Source organism: Oxyura jamaicensis, chromosome 12 (assembly GCF_011077185.1).
Source record: "Oxyura jamaicensis isolate SHBP4307 breed ruddy duck chromosome 12, BPBGC_Ojam_1.0, whole genome shotgun sequence".
In the NCBI taxonomy this organism is placed as follows: Eukaryota; Metazoa; Chordata; class Aves; order Anseriformes; family Anatidae; genus Oxyura; species Oxyura jamaicensis.
The window spans coordinates 5,775,452-5,791,756 of NC_048904.1; the positions used below are offsets into that span (position 1 = coordinate 5,775,452).

Here is a 16,305-nt window from a genome sequence, read left to right on the forward strand (position 1 = left end):
GCTGACAGAGCATACAACCGAGAACTTTTGACAAGTTGTACGTTATTCCCATCGTCAAACCTGATGAGCAGTGTGCCCTCCCCGGCAATGAGGTAACCTAGTCAGCAATTCCAAGAGTGTCCCGTGAGCCATACAGAATGAGAGCGGCACGTAATTTTCGCAGATTATCCTTTGGAAAACTCACCTCATTCTGAACATTTTAAGGAGTGTCTCTTTGCACATCTTATGTTTGAAATATCTTGGTCACAGACACACTTGATTCTGACAGCTCCCTAGACCTCTTGGCTGCTTCATCACATCTCAGGCTGCAGATACCCAGCCATCAGCCAAAACAATATTATAAAAACCAGCACAAAGATTGAGGTTCACATCTTTGCTTTTCCTCTCCCTTTCTTGTATCCCCCCCCAAAAAGCAGAAAGCATTCCCTCTGTTTTCTCCTTTCTTGAACACTGTGGTTAAACTCATAATCCTGGAAAGCATGCCAATAGCCTCCAGTTGTGAATCCCCTCTGGGCCACCACATTTTCACTGTAACTACAAATCTTGTGGTATCCACCTACAAAAAATGAATAAATCAGAGAGCTTTTCCTCTCAGTTTGTCAAGACTAGAGTCTTGTTACCCAGCTACTCTCAGACTTTTTCCTCTGGCTTTAACAAATATAATTTAGCTCCTTCTCATATTCACACAAAGCTATGAAAAACACCACTCTTAGTTCATCACTTTGGTCACATTCATCTTACCCTTGTCTCTATTCATGTTACCCCTTCTCTGTTGCATCCAACAGAAGCCACCAGACCTCCCATCACCTGAACTCTTCACCATGTATCGGTTCTCACTTCACATCAGTTGCAGTCTCTGATCTGACACAACTCAATCTTCATTCTCAATTTTATCCCTTCATATAGAAGGTTTCAAATAAGAATTTTCTTTTTCTTTCACAAAAGAAAAGTGCTCTTTTGCAAATCACCAAATGCTTGCTATTATCGAAACACCAGATAATTAGCATATACAAACACCGTAGGGAAGGTGTGAGCATCAACATACGCGTCCACGTGTTTTGATATTCCAAAGAACAAGATGAGATGGGCTTCGGTATAATGAAGATTTATAGTAATTCTTACGCTGATGTCAAATCCAAAAAGCTATCTACTCCAGATTATAATATGGATGTCTTCATCTGCACATTGCCCACAGTACACAAGCCAAGTGTGAGGGCTCAAACTGAAGCACAGTGGGTTATGTGCTTCATAAACATGATCCCACAGTCCCAAATGGCATTATCATCAGCTTGAACTTTTCAGCTACACTGGTAAGGTGATTTGGTTAAACCTCTTAAGGGAAGGGAAAAAAATGCTGCTGCTTCCAACAGCAACTTGCAGACAGGTCAACACCAGTGAACTGAAATCCACAGTTATGTTTACTATTTAGAGAAGAGATCTTTATAAACGGGGAGAGTGACAGTTTAGTACATCTGGATGTTGCAATGGCCTCAACTTTACCTTAGTATCATACTATAGAAAGGCCAACTTCTGTAAAAATTACAAACGTACTCTTTTCATCCACCATCTCTCCTCCATGAGCTTCAAACGATAGCACAAAAAGCAACGCTGCAGTAAGTATGTGACATACTAATCCACTGTTACATCCCAAATAGGTGCAGAATAAATCCTGAAATATAAACTACTCGAACATTGCTCCTGTATTTACTGAAATGATAGCTACCTTTAATAGATCTTTTATCCACATAAAAATCCCAAATCATGTTTAGTTCTGTTGAACTTTCACAATTCAGCGTTTCCCTTGTGTATTTTAAGAATGTTTATGTTGTACATTTTTTTAAAATATTTTGTTTGCATGTCTAAATTGCAAACAATGCCCTTTTATCTTTATAAAACGTAGGAAGGAGAAAAACAGTTTCTACCCTTCTCGTTTGCACACTGTTACTTTTACCTCCTTTTATGCCTCTTTTCTAATCAAAACATAGCTATATAACATTCAAGGATCATCCAGATACAGTAATTTCCAGATGCTGAGCAATAACATTACAAGTATGACACAGAATTACCATCCTCGGGTTTGGTCAATGCCTTCAGCAATGAAGTCAGCGGGGAAAGCGTCCTCAAGTTCTTTCTTGTTTTCAAATGGATAATGCACTTGTGCATAAGGCATACTTCCGCTCTCAAACCAGCAATCAAAAACTTCAGGGACCCGGTGCAATACGCCCTTTCCACAGCGTGAAGGGATTGTTAGGTGATCAATACTATGGGAAAGAAAAAGATGGACAACATCTAAACAAAAACAAGAATTAGCACAAAGAAGTTTACATTATGCTTGCACATAGGTACGATAGGAGTTTTGGTTGAAGTTTTAATCATTTTTCCAAACGTAAGCTTTTCCTTTGACAACTTTTACAACTTAAAGCTACTTCAGAGATTTTTGTATTAACAGACAGAAGAAAGGAAAATGTACACATGTTAATTTTGAGTCTTAAATCCTCTTATTGCTTTTGTATTTTCCTTAGATCCATTTCCTGGGGTTTGGGCAGAGAATGAACATCTCTTATACCAGATCAACTATTTTTAACAGCCAACGAACAGTCTCTGTGACTGACCTTTCTCGATGGAGATCCGTGACTTTCACTCCTGACAGCTCTTCCAATTCTGCCATTGAACCAATGCAAACGACCTGTAAGAGATATGAGAAACGTAGTCAGTAATTTGCACACTTTTTTTCCCCCCTCTGCAACGTTAGACAGGATATCTGTAGGTCAGTATCTTCCAAATGTAGCTGATTTAGCTGAAAAGCCAACAAAAAAAATTGCGCAAAGCCCCCCTGTTCAAACTGACAAAGCAGCAAACAACGCTGGAGATTAGAGATCACTGCCCTGGTCTGACACAATTCATGTTAGAACAACTGGAGACTTGGAAGATCAAATGTGTTGGCAGACAGCAAAAAAGGAGGGGGGTTATTTGTTTTGCTGTTTTTTAAACAAACTATAAAACCATAACCTCTGAAAAATCCCCAATCTTGCCTTCTACATAGACAGCAGTTTCAGATCCCAACTTCGTCATCTGAAGCTAAGGTAAGCAGCTAAGTAGTTGAGTGTAGATGTTGTATCTCAAGTTCAATGAATTGTTCACGTTAACAGCATCTTATTCAAAGGGAAAAAAGTCTCTCTACTCTGTAAAAGTCTCTCTACTCTGTAAAAAGTCCCGCTCTACTCTGCGCTGGTGCGGCCTCACCTCGAGTACTGTGTGCAGTTCTGGGCACCACAGTATAAAAAGGACATGAAACTGTTGGAGAGTGTCCAGAGGAGGGCTACGAAGATGGTGATAGGCCTGGAGGGGAAGACGTACGAAGAACGGCTGAGGTCACTGGGCCTGTTCAGCCTGGAGAAGAGGAGGCTGAGAGGAGACCTCATCACAGTCTACAACTTCCTCGTAAGGGGGTGTCGAGAGACAGGAGACCTTTTCTCCATTAACACCAGTGACAGGACCCGCGGGAACGGGGTTAAGCTGAGGCAGGGGAAACTTAGGCTTGACATCAGGAGGGGGTTCTTCACAGAGAGGGTGGTTGCACACTGGAACAGGCTCCCCAGGGAAGTTGTCACTGCACCGAGCCTGTCTGAATTTAAGAAGAGATTGGACTGTGCACTTAGTCACATGGTCTGAACTTTTGGGTAGACCTGTGCAGTGCCAGGAGTTGGACTTGATGATCCTTAAGGGTCCCTTCCAACTCAGAATATTCTATGATTCTATGATTCTATGAAAAGTCACTGGTAACAAAGGAGTTGATTAGGAAGTCTACAGGCTTCTCTTAGTTTTTATTACATTAATCTAAGGAAACAAGCTGCAATCCTGGTCTGGATTTTGGAAGTCCGATCCCACATGCTATCAGTCCAATTCAGATGAGCCATGGAAAAGACAAACCGATCTGACAGGGAGGAGTTAATTGTACTAACACAAAGAAGCTAAAAGTAGGCTAGAAGTTTTTCACATAAGGTAACTTCCAAAGCTATTGTCAGACAGAAGTGGTTAGGGTACTGCTCAATTCCTACAGCTAGTCTTGAGTATACGCCTACGTATACACACAGAAATTGTGACCGACCAAAAAGGTTTGGTGTGTTTAATTCTAACAACTGTCATGAATTCCACAGATAAAAAAAAGTCTAATTTGTTTTTCAAACCATGATTTTCCCTGTCTAATTCAACTACTGATCTGCATTACTCAGGCTTTTATTGTTTCTTTTGAAATATAATTTTTTCCATCACTTCTTTTCTTCCTGTATATTAAGTGAAGCATTTCAATGATTACACCGGTCAAACCTGCAGTTTGTGTAGTGACCCTCACTGGAGAACTGTTCCCAATTAAAAATATACCTTTATAAACAAACTGTTTTTAATCCTGATTAGTTCCTCATTCACCATGTGGCCCCATAAACAATCGTATGGGAGCAAGTGAGTGGGCAGCAGGTGCTTAGTTCAGCACTGCTGGCAGAAAAGGGGTTGCTTTGTTTTTTTTTCCTGGGCATCTGGTGCAACCACAGACCTCTACCGAGCAGAACATTTTCATAGAAGTAATAAGCCCAAGTCCACATGTAAAAAGCCAACAACCATTGGAGGAACATAGATAAGACCATACTGAGGAAGGCTGCCTGTGTCGAAGGCAGAAGGATAGAGCTACCATCCCAAGCATAGCTCATTGGGTACCTGAAGGCAAGAAAACAACACGAGAAGTAGATAAGAATCAAGTCCGGTTCTTCATTAGGCTACACCCACTTGTTTTTGCAAATTGGTTTATGCTCTCAAATCACAGCTGTGGCTTCAGATAATTTTCTTCAAGTGTTCAAATGCTTTAGTAGCCAGATTCCTTTCCCAATGAGCCACTTTTTCTTCCTGTTTGATTTTTCAGCCAGATCAACTACAAAAACAGCTCTATCAACATTGAACAGAGGACAGCAAAGATTGAAATAAGTAGGCAGGGACTGGAGGCCGTTCGACCCTGTTTCAGCATTACTAATGTGAAATCAGAGGTCAAGGTTAAATACTTCTAATGAAACATTCATTAGCATTGTATCTATGTAAATTAGGATTATGCGTGTAAATAGGAAGACTAAGGGCATCCTGCAACATTGATGGACCTCAATGTTCCTGAGCTCTGCAGTCCCTATTAAGGGAAAGTGTTACCTTTTATGGGTTTCTCATTTCAGAGCTGTGAAGTACCTATAATCAAGAATGAGGAACAATCAAAGGAAGAAGCCCACGCAGTGCAGCAGTACACCAACACCACATTCTGGGATTTTTAAATAGAGCCTTCTGAATAGTGATCAGTTAAAATAAACGGCTGATAAGGTCAGCTCGAAGCGGTGTTCCCAAAGCAGCCTCCAAGCAGACTGGAGCAGATCAGTTCCCTCCCACTTCAGCAGAGCACAGCCGGAGTCCTCTCGCTCCACATCTATGACGCAGGACTGTGCACCAGAACTAGTCAAGGGGGTTTGTAGTTCAGTGAGTGTCAAGCAGTGAAACCATCCAAGAGAACTTCTGTAACACCACTCCGTATTTAACACTATGATTTGTATGCAAGTCCTATAAAACTAACTACTGTCCACTTCATAAGCTTGGTGCTTTGCTGAAAAATTCTGTTATCTACTCTAAATGAGATGTGTTCCTACACTGAGAAAATCATTAAGATTTGAGGGCTTAAAGCAATAAAACTGTCTGCAAAAATGTGGTAATAAAGAAGCTTCAAAAACTAAATTCCATTATGCATCTCTACCCGATAATTATGCTAAAATAAAAATAAGATAAAAACCAAAATAAAGCTGCGGGAAAACAGATATTGATTTGTAATAAAATTCACTTTGATAGCAATTAATTCACCTTACTGTATATTAAATAAGGAACCGTTATTACTTCTCCCAGATTTAAGACGCACGGCATAATTGCATGCGACAAAGCGTTCTTCTGAGAGCGATACATGAAGAGGAGGTTCAGCAATCTCACATGGCACTAGGCCGCATTCAAACTGAAGTGAGGAAATTTTGAGTGAATATTATTTCTGTATGAGAGCAGATGTCACTTCGATCTTGATTTTCTATCAGTCCTGATAGCATTTAGTTTCAAAGCTATACCCCAACACATCTAAGAAGAATGAATATAAAGAAAAAAAACAGAACTTGAAATTTAGCATGGTCCAGAAGCCATTCGTAACTATTGAACAATGGTATGCGGTCTTTAGAGTAGACAGAAATGTATGCAACCTCTGCAGATAAAAATACTAGGTACGTTGGTGTTTCTATCATTATTCAAGAACATGAAGCCCTGAGGAATATTTGCAGTTAATTTCATGTACAAGTTCAGCCTTCCAAAGTAGATGTTATACTGTTATTAAAAACAAACGTACAAAGGCAAAAAAAAATCTGCACACACAGGAAACAGGACAGCAAATGCAGTATTATTAGAGGTAGGGAGTGGAAGTGTGGGGGTATGTAGCTTTTACACACTCTTTTTCAGCTGTAAAATAAACTCCTGAAATACTTTAGCACAAAACCAAAAGCCTTTCCTCTGTCTTAAAGCAAACAAACAAACCCTGTTATACTGAGTAAAGTATTTCAATTGTAACATTTATTTAAAACCTCTAGGTACTAACTGTCAGTCTTCAAATTAAACATTAACCATTATATGGAACAAAGAAGTACCTGGTTTGCCAGTAATTTACAAACACGCTCATAGCATAAATGCAATTCAAGTGCCCAGGCTTGCTTAGATATTTAAATCCTAAGGGCAAGGAGTAAGTTCTTCCCTTCCCCACCACCTACCTGCCTAACAGCAACATTTCCAGTCAGGTGGAAATACAAAATGCTTTATGGAACACATCTAAGTAATAGTGCAGTTTAAGACAATGCTCTTCTGGGATATGATTTTCTAGTGGCAATCTTCCATGTCTCAAATGAAAGGTAAAGCTTGTTCAAATCAAGGGAGATAAAGCAAAGGTTTGGGATGAAGCCATCAGTATTTACCCTCCATGAACATCCTGGCGTTGATCGCCACTTCATCTTTCCAGCATGAGGAAGACTCATCACATGGGTCTAATCCACATAGGAATAAAAAATCCTCACATTTTATTCTTAGAAATAGTTTGAAAGGTTGGTATTTTGACACTAAGAAAATGGTTATCACCAGAACTGTTACAGATTACTCGCTTGCTCGGTGAATATTCATTTCTAGCATTAGCCTTATATACTGGCATCATTCTATTAGATTCTCGTTTTTACATTCTACTACATTCACATTTTTAGCACTACCAATGTGTATTTTCACTGTTCTGCTATGGTGGACTTGCTTTTCTGCCTTCAGCAATTCATTTGGCTTGAAGCAACCAAGTATCAGAACTTCAAAATACACATTGAAACGACCGAGCAAAGATCTCTTCATTTGCGTTTTCTCACTGCGTTTCTTATGCCATCAGCTTTCCCAACACTGAAAATACTTCCCGGAAAGCTAAGATGAATTTTAATGTTTTAAAAAAAAAAAAAAAGGCAAGAAAAATTGCTTAGAGTTTTCAGGCAAAATCAATGAAAATGTGCAAGTGTGTGCGCAAATGCATGAACACATGCACATTTCTATCACCTATTATAGATACTCGCATATCATTAAGATATAATAAGACTTAAGACTGCAGCAGCCAAAGATACAACAGTCCATCAATACAAGCATACATAGAATACAGAGATTCTTCTGCCAACCGAAACTTTCATTTTCTTACCTCTTCAAAATCATCACTGACCCACAACGGGATGGGCGTTCCCCAGTACCGGTTTCTAGATATAGCCCAATCTCGTGCATCTTTAAGCCAGTTCCCAAAACGCTTCTCCCTCACAAAATCTGGAACCCTGTTCCAAAAATAAGAGAAGTATTCTTTTATCACTGCATTCAATCTAACAGGAAACCAGTAAGAATGTTTCTGTTTGATCTCATCCACGAAACAAGTTAATTGTAAGTAGAAGGGCCCTTTCCCAACGCATGAGATGCATTCGGAGACCCAGAGTTTAGTCTAAAGAAGGGAGAGCCACACTACAGAAAATACATGGTCTCTTCCACCATTTTCTTTTTGAAGCACTTGGTCCTCTAGCAAATAATTCGTTGAAGAATTTTTTTTTTTTCCACAGATCAGCCCCAAGAGTAACAACCAAAGATGAAATAATCCTTTGTAGGAAAAATTAAAGAATGGATTCACATGCGCACACTAAGGCAGGAGTTTGCCCAGCAGCAGCAGATTTATGAAACAAGTGTGAACATCCCTCAGCAAAAGCTACAGATGGAAATGAAAGCTACCGTCTCCCAGGTTTCACCCATGATGGTACCAGGTGAAGGTCTAAAGACCTCTTGATGTCAATATTGTCTAAGGTGGATTAAAAACGACTTTGAGAAGACTCAATTATATACCATTCTGAAGTTCTACGACCTCACTAGTTATTTCTAGATTTAGTTTGGACTGCAGAGTTATCTTCTCTAACATCTCTGAAAGAAAAATGTGATATAAAAAGTTTTTAAACAAACTCAGCAGCTAACATTTCACAACATCCATATACCTGCTCTGAAATTCAGAAACATACGCAGGCTCACCATTTGTTTTAGAGTAGCACTCATTGCTAGTAACTTTTCTGTGCTGACCTTAAGGGACCCTCTCTCCAAACACCCATGGAAACTAACTGTACGAAGATCATTAGCATTTGCCTAACATTCCACTAATGTGGAAAACTTCTCTTTACATCACTCCTAAACTAGTTTCCATTTTTCAGAAGTTGTTAGACACTGATTAGCTGAAATTATTAGTCCCATTTAACATAGCTAGAGGCTGAAACAATCCCCCAATTACATTAAAATGCTAAAAGTTTCAACTCTGCCTCCTCAAAACATGCATGAAAAATTAATTTTATCCCCAACGTGGACATTAACAAAAGAAGTACGTGGTGTGACCTCTCACTCTCTCTGAGCTAAGAAAACATGTAATTTACCTCTTTGAGTAGAATTGTCTGCCCCTGCTGCTAGTTTTTAGTGGAACACAAGACACAAACCACTTCATCTACTACAAATCACGTTTGTGACCGTGATTTGTTGCCACTTTAGAGGTACAGTACAGACAACCGTTAAGTAAAACGTGAAGAACCTGTGTCTCAAACACATTTGGAGCTCATCCCTCAGAAGATGCGTTACTTAAAACAACTCGTTCTGCCCATCACACAGATGCTTCTCTCCCATGCTGTAACTGAAGAAACTTGGCCTCATACTGAGGCTACTCTGTAGTGCCATTAATTTGTCAGCACATGGTCTTCCTTACGATCCCCAGTTAATTCCTCCATCTGAATTCCCAAGTACACTGTGAACAGCGTTGTGACTTTGATGAGACCGTGATAAAACCATGAACCATTACTGATGCTGGCCCTTAGCTTGCAAGAAATTTTGGACTGTGTTAAATCACTTACCTAAGCCCAGAAGATAAAGCAGTCCCCTGAAAGGAACCAGCTGCACAATTCGCTGAAGTACAAACACTGACCTCTGCGCATCCAAGCTGTCCTCACAGCATGAGTATTTAGACACTTTAAGAATTACCAAAAGAAAAACAAAAGGCCACCCACATAAATAGTCCTACTTTACATCACAGAGACATAAAAAAGCTCTTGGCCATATATCGATACACGTCTTCCATGTTTAACCAGCTATCTGTCGCAAACCTCCTTCAGTTGAAATGCATAAACCTCAGTTTTATGCTGATGACTCCACTGGATGTGGCTCGGGATGACAAGCAAGGTGACAGCGCTACAGTCCATACAGAGCAACCCATCGCTAACAGCACCGAACAGATTCAGACCTCAAAACAGGTCAAGCTCCAGCATCAAACATTTCTACAAGTCTGCAACAGAAATCAAAACAGTGATTTCACTTCGAAAGGATTCCCACTACAGCCCCTGGGACTGTGCTGTTAGAAACTTTTAGAGACTTTTTTTTTATTATTATTTCCCAACTGGCCCACAATTTGTGTTGGTTTTGACCTTCAAATTTCTCTGCAAAATTACACTGATAAGATTTCCTCCTTCCTTCTCAAACATTTAGCAAGGTTAAGCAGACTGCTGTCTCAGCAGGTTGTGACGCTCTCAATTTATGCCTTCGGAATAGTGTGGGATAATAGCTATTTCTACTTCCTTGGCATCCAGGATAGTGCACTAAATAAACTTCAAGATGCAGACACTGCAGCAGCTGAAAAGCTCATAGAACTGATCTTCACAACACCAGGAGATTAACATGGATTTATCCATTTATAAATTAGATCTTGAATGAAGGTAACCAGGTTCAACTTGCTTCAATTTCTCTTGTTATTCCAACATCGAAACTCTGGCTTAACAAATTAGAGATGATAGCAATTATGAATCTGCTTGAGATTTGGATGTACATTTTTGATTGTTTGCTCTTATTTTTGAAGCAGATCCGAGGTTTTGCTAAATTCACACATCACTATGAATGAACAATGAACTCCCCTAACCTCTCTCAATAGCTACTAATTTTCTTAGTGTCAAATCAAGATTCTAGGAGTTAAACAAAAAAAGACTAGGAAGACCAAAGAAAACCCAGTCCTTTAACAAGATGTATTAGCCTACCCCAACAGAAACCATTTCCCCTGCCTTCGAAGTCCATGCACTACAGACCATTCATATCACAAAGTGGGCATGGATTTGAAAACCGCAAATTAGGGAGCATCTCTTCAATCCCAGAGCATGAACATGTGTGGCTAACAGCAAGGTACCGCGGCTGCTGATCCAGTGACTACTCATCACCAATGAATACCAGAAGAATGGCAGGAATTAAGATTTCTCTATTTACTTTTTGATTCTTATTTCCAAAGAGAAACAGGCAGGATGTAAGAAATCTAAATTATTACATAATCCAGAAGGAAATTTATTAAAAGGTAAAAGACATCTGTTCCTTTTCTGGACATGTATTTTGAAGTCTCTCTTGTGTTCATAACAATTTGGAATAGAGTAATTCTTACCCATTTCAAAGATCAGATGTGCTCTGCATGATGCTTTGAGCTGGCTCACCTTGCACTAGTCACAGGATACAAGAACACGGTCACAAAGTAATACCATCCCTTTTTTGTAAATACAAATACCACTACTGAAATAAACAGCTGTTAAATATTACCACAGCAGAAGTGTTATATGCTTTATCATTAACTTACCATTAAAAGCTCTTTGACATATACTAATTTTTTCTCACTCTTCATTGCTCCTCTCATCAGCTAATTTAATTCATGGCATTCTTCAAAAAAAAAACCCACAACTTTACATACTGGGTAAGATTTACTTCATAATTACTAATTAGAGGAAGCTTGCAGCTCATAAATTATTTGAAAAACTGACCCGTAAAGTCAGACTGATAAACAAAAAATAGCAAGAATTAGGAAATCCTGTAAGAGAGTAGCAGTCAGCATTTGCTGTGTTTGGTTCTGAGAAGGTGGCACCAAAATTATTCTCTCATTTGGCAACCTGGTAACTTTAAGCAACTCAGGAAATCAAGAACCAGGTACACGTTTGGAAAGGAGGAGTTCAATCTTCCAGTAGATAACTGAGTTGAAACAGCAAAAACAAGGCTGATTAAGTAATTATCCTAGGTTATTTAACTAAATATGTATAGATTTCCTTAAAACCGTAACACCCAACACCTGTTTTTGCTTTTCTTTATAAACATTAACTGCTCTTTACAAGACCAAAACTCTTAGATTCCATTATGTTAATCTGCTCTAATAATAAGTCTCCTTCAACATGACCTCAAATTGATTTTTAATGCTTTTTACTTTGAGGAGACAAAACAGACAGCTATTCATGCCCTTTTGACACTTTAATTAGTGCCAATACTGTATCATGGACCTAATTAAAACTCCCTGGATAGGGGAGGAGAAAAGGAGGAAAGGGGAGGAGAGAGAAAAGGTCAGCTGCTTGCAAAGCACACAGTTTCCACTGCAGCAAACACTTTCTCCTGCCCAGGTCAGGAAAGCTCATTATAATGGTGCACAACCACATACCCCACACAAGTTAGGGTTGCTTCCATCAGTCTAAAAGATTTTTCTGCTTATATGCTGCTTACATTTGCTAAATTAATAGCACTCTCAATCATTTTGCTATAGCAATGTTTTTCTTCGCTCTTTTATCCTGGTTCCCATAGCAACGAACACTTTAGCGTGAGACTGCAATGCTGCTGCAGACTGCATCATAAGCACGCCGTCAGCAGCATACAGCTGCCTGACAAGCCAGGATTAACTCAAGTCATCACCTCTACTTTCATGATACATCTACATCTTAAAAAATCCTGATATATTTCACTGGTATGACCCAGACTTTTACTTGCTATTAAAATTCTTCCTCTCACCTCTGAAGGCAGCCCCTCGTATTGTGAAGGCAGCGAGGAACGAAGCTTTTGCTGTGGTTCTTCTTGCTGCAGTTTCCCTTGGAACATGCTCATGGTTATGGTTATCAAGTATCTTATATGGCACTGCCGGCTTGTAAATGCAAATCTACCTGCATTTAACATGGCACGTACAGGTGGATTTACCAGTTGCTGAAGAGCAACTGCACAGTGAACTCATGTCTGGAGTCCTGGACTCCAGCAATAACTTTTTGCTTTGCTTTTGATGACTGTTCATTGGGACTGAAAAGACGCTTAGTGTATTCATGACAAAACAAACTCTCTGCTTATGAGGCTTGGAGTGGAAGCAGCAAAAATAGGGCATAGCAGAACACAAGCTATTAACATCAATTGGAACAAGCCTGAAAATTTATTCACAATCCTCAACTATGTCAGATAACAGGCACGAATAAAACCTTCTGACTATTCTAAATTAGACAAACGTGAGATGAGGCTAACCCTGCAGCATTTTTTTTTCCTGCATGCCTGCAGGCAGTGATGCCAGCGTGTATTTTAGCTCGGGAAACGCTGCCACCTAGTGACCAGACCTTGCTATACACTTTGCCCTCACTACTACAGAAGACTTCATTTGGATTCACATTTTTTAAGTGCACTCGATGACTAAAAATGAACACTGACAATTAAATAATGATACTAAGGAAAAAAACAGCACAGGGAAACCTTTAAACATAAGATGCATTTAAAACAATTGAAATGCAAAGGATTTATTTACATTATATTAAAATAGGAAATAAAATACCCTATTAAACATCTTTAAAAAAGAAAAAATGGAGAAAACAAGGGACTAACTCATTTTCCTAAATTATCCTACACTTCCATTATAACTTAAATTCTGTTGCTCCTGCTGCCGCATCAGATTTGTCATCTGCATGAAAATAAACAAGTTTAGTAGAAGAAACATTAACTTTCCACTGCTGAACTGGCCCTACACCCATCTTCTGCACTGCCTACCAGTCCGGGTTTAGGATACAAGACAGGCATAATTTGTGAATAACTCATGCCTTTTAAAAGGCTGGAGACAGTCTTCTGTTCAGCAAACCAGGATGGCCAAAGACCAGAAAGGTCATATCAAAAGCCTCAAAAGATAATGCGCTTGACTGAAGCATGTGAAGACACTTGTTCTTGGAGTGCTCATACAGGAACAGCAGGAAGCCTGTAAAATTCACACTTTTAAAACAGAATAGTGACTTCCAGCAAAGAGGTCTGCTGCATGTTTTTTTTTTTTATAGTATTTTCATTAATCACTTAAACTGTTAGTTCCTAATAATCAAAAAAGAGTATCTCGAAGAACCAATATATCACACTCCATTACAGTGTTTGGATTTTTCAGTGCCAAGAAGATGCAGGAACAAAAGGCTTGGCTTCTTTGAAGTCTGTCACATCTGCTTTCCGTCCACTGATGCTTATTTTTCCACTTTATTAAGTGCTGTAAATCTTGCGTAAACAATGTCAGAACTGTGCAATAGTCTCTAATGCTAAAACCTAGTCAACAGTTAGAAGTAATTATTTCCAAAGTTCCTGAAGCAGAACTCCTAACTTGGAGGGAGTTTCTTTTAAGAAGAGGTCAAGGCTGAAATTTCAATACAAAGTACAAAATATTTAGAACCTTTTCTGTCAACCTGTAAGTGTATGAGAACAGCACACTGCCAGAAGTGTGAGCTACAATACCCTAACTAACGTTTCTGAACTAATTTGCTCTTTACTCTAATTTATGAATCTGCAACTTATACCAGGTTTGAACTCTGCGATGACAGGAATTCATCCTACAACAGAATCTAAGGTGGCATGCTTTAGTTGCTTGTCAGCGGTTATGTCGGAAATAACAACAAATCGTTACTCTTTCAACGAATCTTTACCACATTTATAACAAACAACTAAGGCTAAATCCAAAGTACTTACACCAGGGACCCTGCTTTGGTGCTGCACCTAACGGGCTGACAGCTCCCAGTAGTACCACAGACAGATTCTCTCTTCCTTAGCTCAAGTACCACAGTAGTAGGCTGTCTGAATACAAGATTATTTTTTAAAATTATTGTTACTATTTTACCAATTTAGTGATAAAGAGAAAATTCAGTAAGGGATCTTCAAATAGAGACAGAAACACCATCGCTACTTAGTGCTTCGGATCCGTGTTTTCAGCAATTTCCAGCCCGTACCTCCTCACACTGACCACAGCAAGGCTGGGAGAACTGAAAGGGTTTTCAGTTACTTTCTGATCTGAAAAAATGCTGTTGTGTGACTCCCGTAATCATTTGTATAAGCTACAGTCAAGCTAGAAAAGTGAAGATACAATTGCAGGCTTTAAAAAATTTTGAGTGCCTACAGCTTAATTAGTAGGCTATTTCATTAAAAAACTAATTAGAAATGCAATCAGGTTGCAAAGTTTGTCCAACTATGTTTAATCTATTTTCATCAAAAAGGATATCTATAAAGAGTGCAGCTATTCTTAAGGGACAATAAACCTCTCAGTCATTAATAGTAATAAAAAAGCAATGCAGTCAAACTCATTTTGCAAAGGTTAATATAGCCTGAAAAGCATTTATCCCAATTTTCCTGTTTTCAGGACACGTTGAAGCCCCAGAGAATCCAAAAATACGTATTTTTTATAAAGCTAGGTATTATTCTTGTGACACTTTAAGAGATCAGGTCTCTTCAAAAGCATGAAAGTAGGTTTGGGGAAGGATGGGGTGCCCAGCATTTTAACAAATGAATAGTGAAGAATACTAGCAGTCTCGATGCCAACTTAAGAAGTTACACCCCAGACAAAATGGACATTAGTGAACAACACAGGACGTAATACTTAAAAGCAATGTCTTTTTCTCTTAAAAAGCTGGATTTTAAAAGCCATCTTTATGTAACAAAAGCCACTGAGAACTCAAACTAGTTACAATGAAATCACATGCTGAAAATATGCATTAATATATTTTTTAAAATAACTTAGTCATACGAAGGTCACTACTTGTGGCCATCTTCCCCTCCAAAAAGAGGAATCTGTTCCACACACAATTATGGAATTATGCTGAGACTCAACAAGTGCCTAAAAGACAAAGTGATACTTTAATTCCAAGCATACTGAATACTCCCAATTCATACAGCCACCGGTATTCCTACCCAACAGCACCTCTCACTTGTATCCCCACCACCACCATGTACATAAGGCAATAGTTAAAGCACAAATACAGAGATGAAGCAGGGTTCAAACAGTTTACTCTTATGAATGTCTCCTGGATGTGTAGAGGTCAGCAGCAGCAGTTTCTTTGTGAAGTTTTGCTTTTTCAGAAACAAAACTATCTCAGCTAAATACTTTCTTTTCAAAATAAGATCATTACATTTTTCCTATGTTCATGTGAAAATTAAGCATGCAGGTCTACTGTCAGCCATCAAAACAGTAAAAGCATCTTGAGAAAGCTAATTAAAGCTAAGAACAAACACTTTCACCCCCTCTCCAGCTTATTTTTCCCCAAAAGAAGGATCACAGTATGTTCTGTTATGGAAAACAGAAAGCAACACTTACTAATCCATAAAATCATCTTACATATCAAGACTGGGCATGTGCTTGTTAGCAAGCCAACACTGCAGCATTTTTGGCCTGTCTGTATCATGGATCACTAACCTCATATATTTCAACATTTACACTGCTTGTACCACGTAAGCAGTTATGCAAAAGCTGCTCATGGAGAATTTAATTGCTAACTACTGTCCATGAAGAAACGCAGCCTAAGCTGTAATTGTTCTGTTTCACCTGGAAGTTGAGTCACCTTTAACACCAATTTCATTTGCTGAGCAAAGGCACTCTGGTAGAATCCCACTTTTTCCCTAATGTCC

General features: G+C 39.0%; 1 protein-coding gene across 2 annotated transcripts in view; it reads right to left on the reverse strand.

Annotated features, from left to right (window-relative positions):
- The window catches only part of IARS1 (isoleucyl-tRNA synthetase 1), a 99,822-nt gene that overhangs the window by 46,713 nt on the left and 36,804 nt on the right, over nt 1-16,305 (reverse strand). For both annotated transcript variants that reach the window (XM_035337355.1, XM_035337356.1), the window contains exons 15-17: nt 7,766-7,892; nt 2,613-2,686; nt 2,067-2,261 (exon numbers count right to left, since the gene is read on the reverse strand). In XM_035337355.1, the coding sequence (XP_035193246.1) occupies nt 2,067-2,261; nt 2,613-2,686; nt 7,766-7,892 (396 nt within the window). The remainder of the gene's footprint in view (nt 1-2,066; nt 2,262-2,612; nt 2,687-7,765; nt 7,893-16,305) is intronic.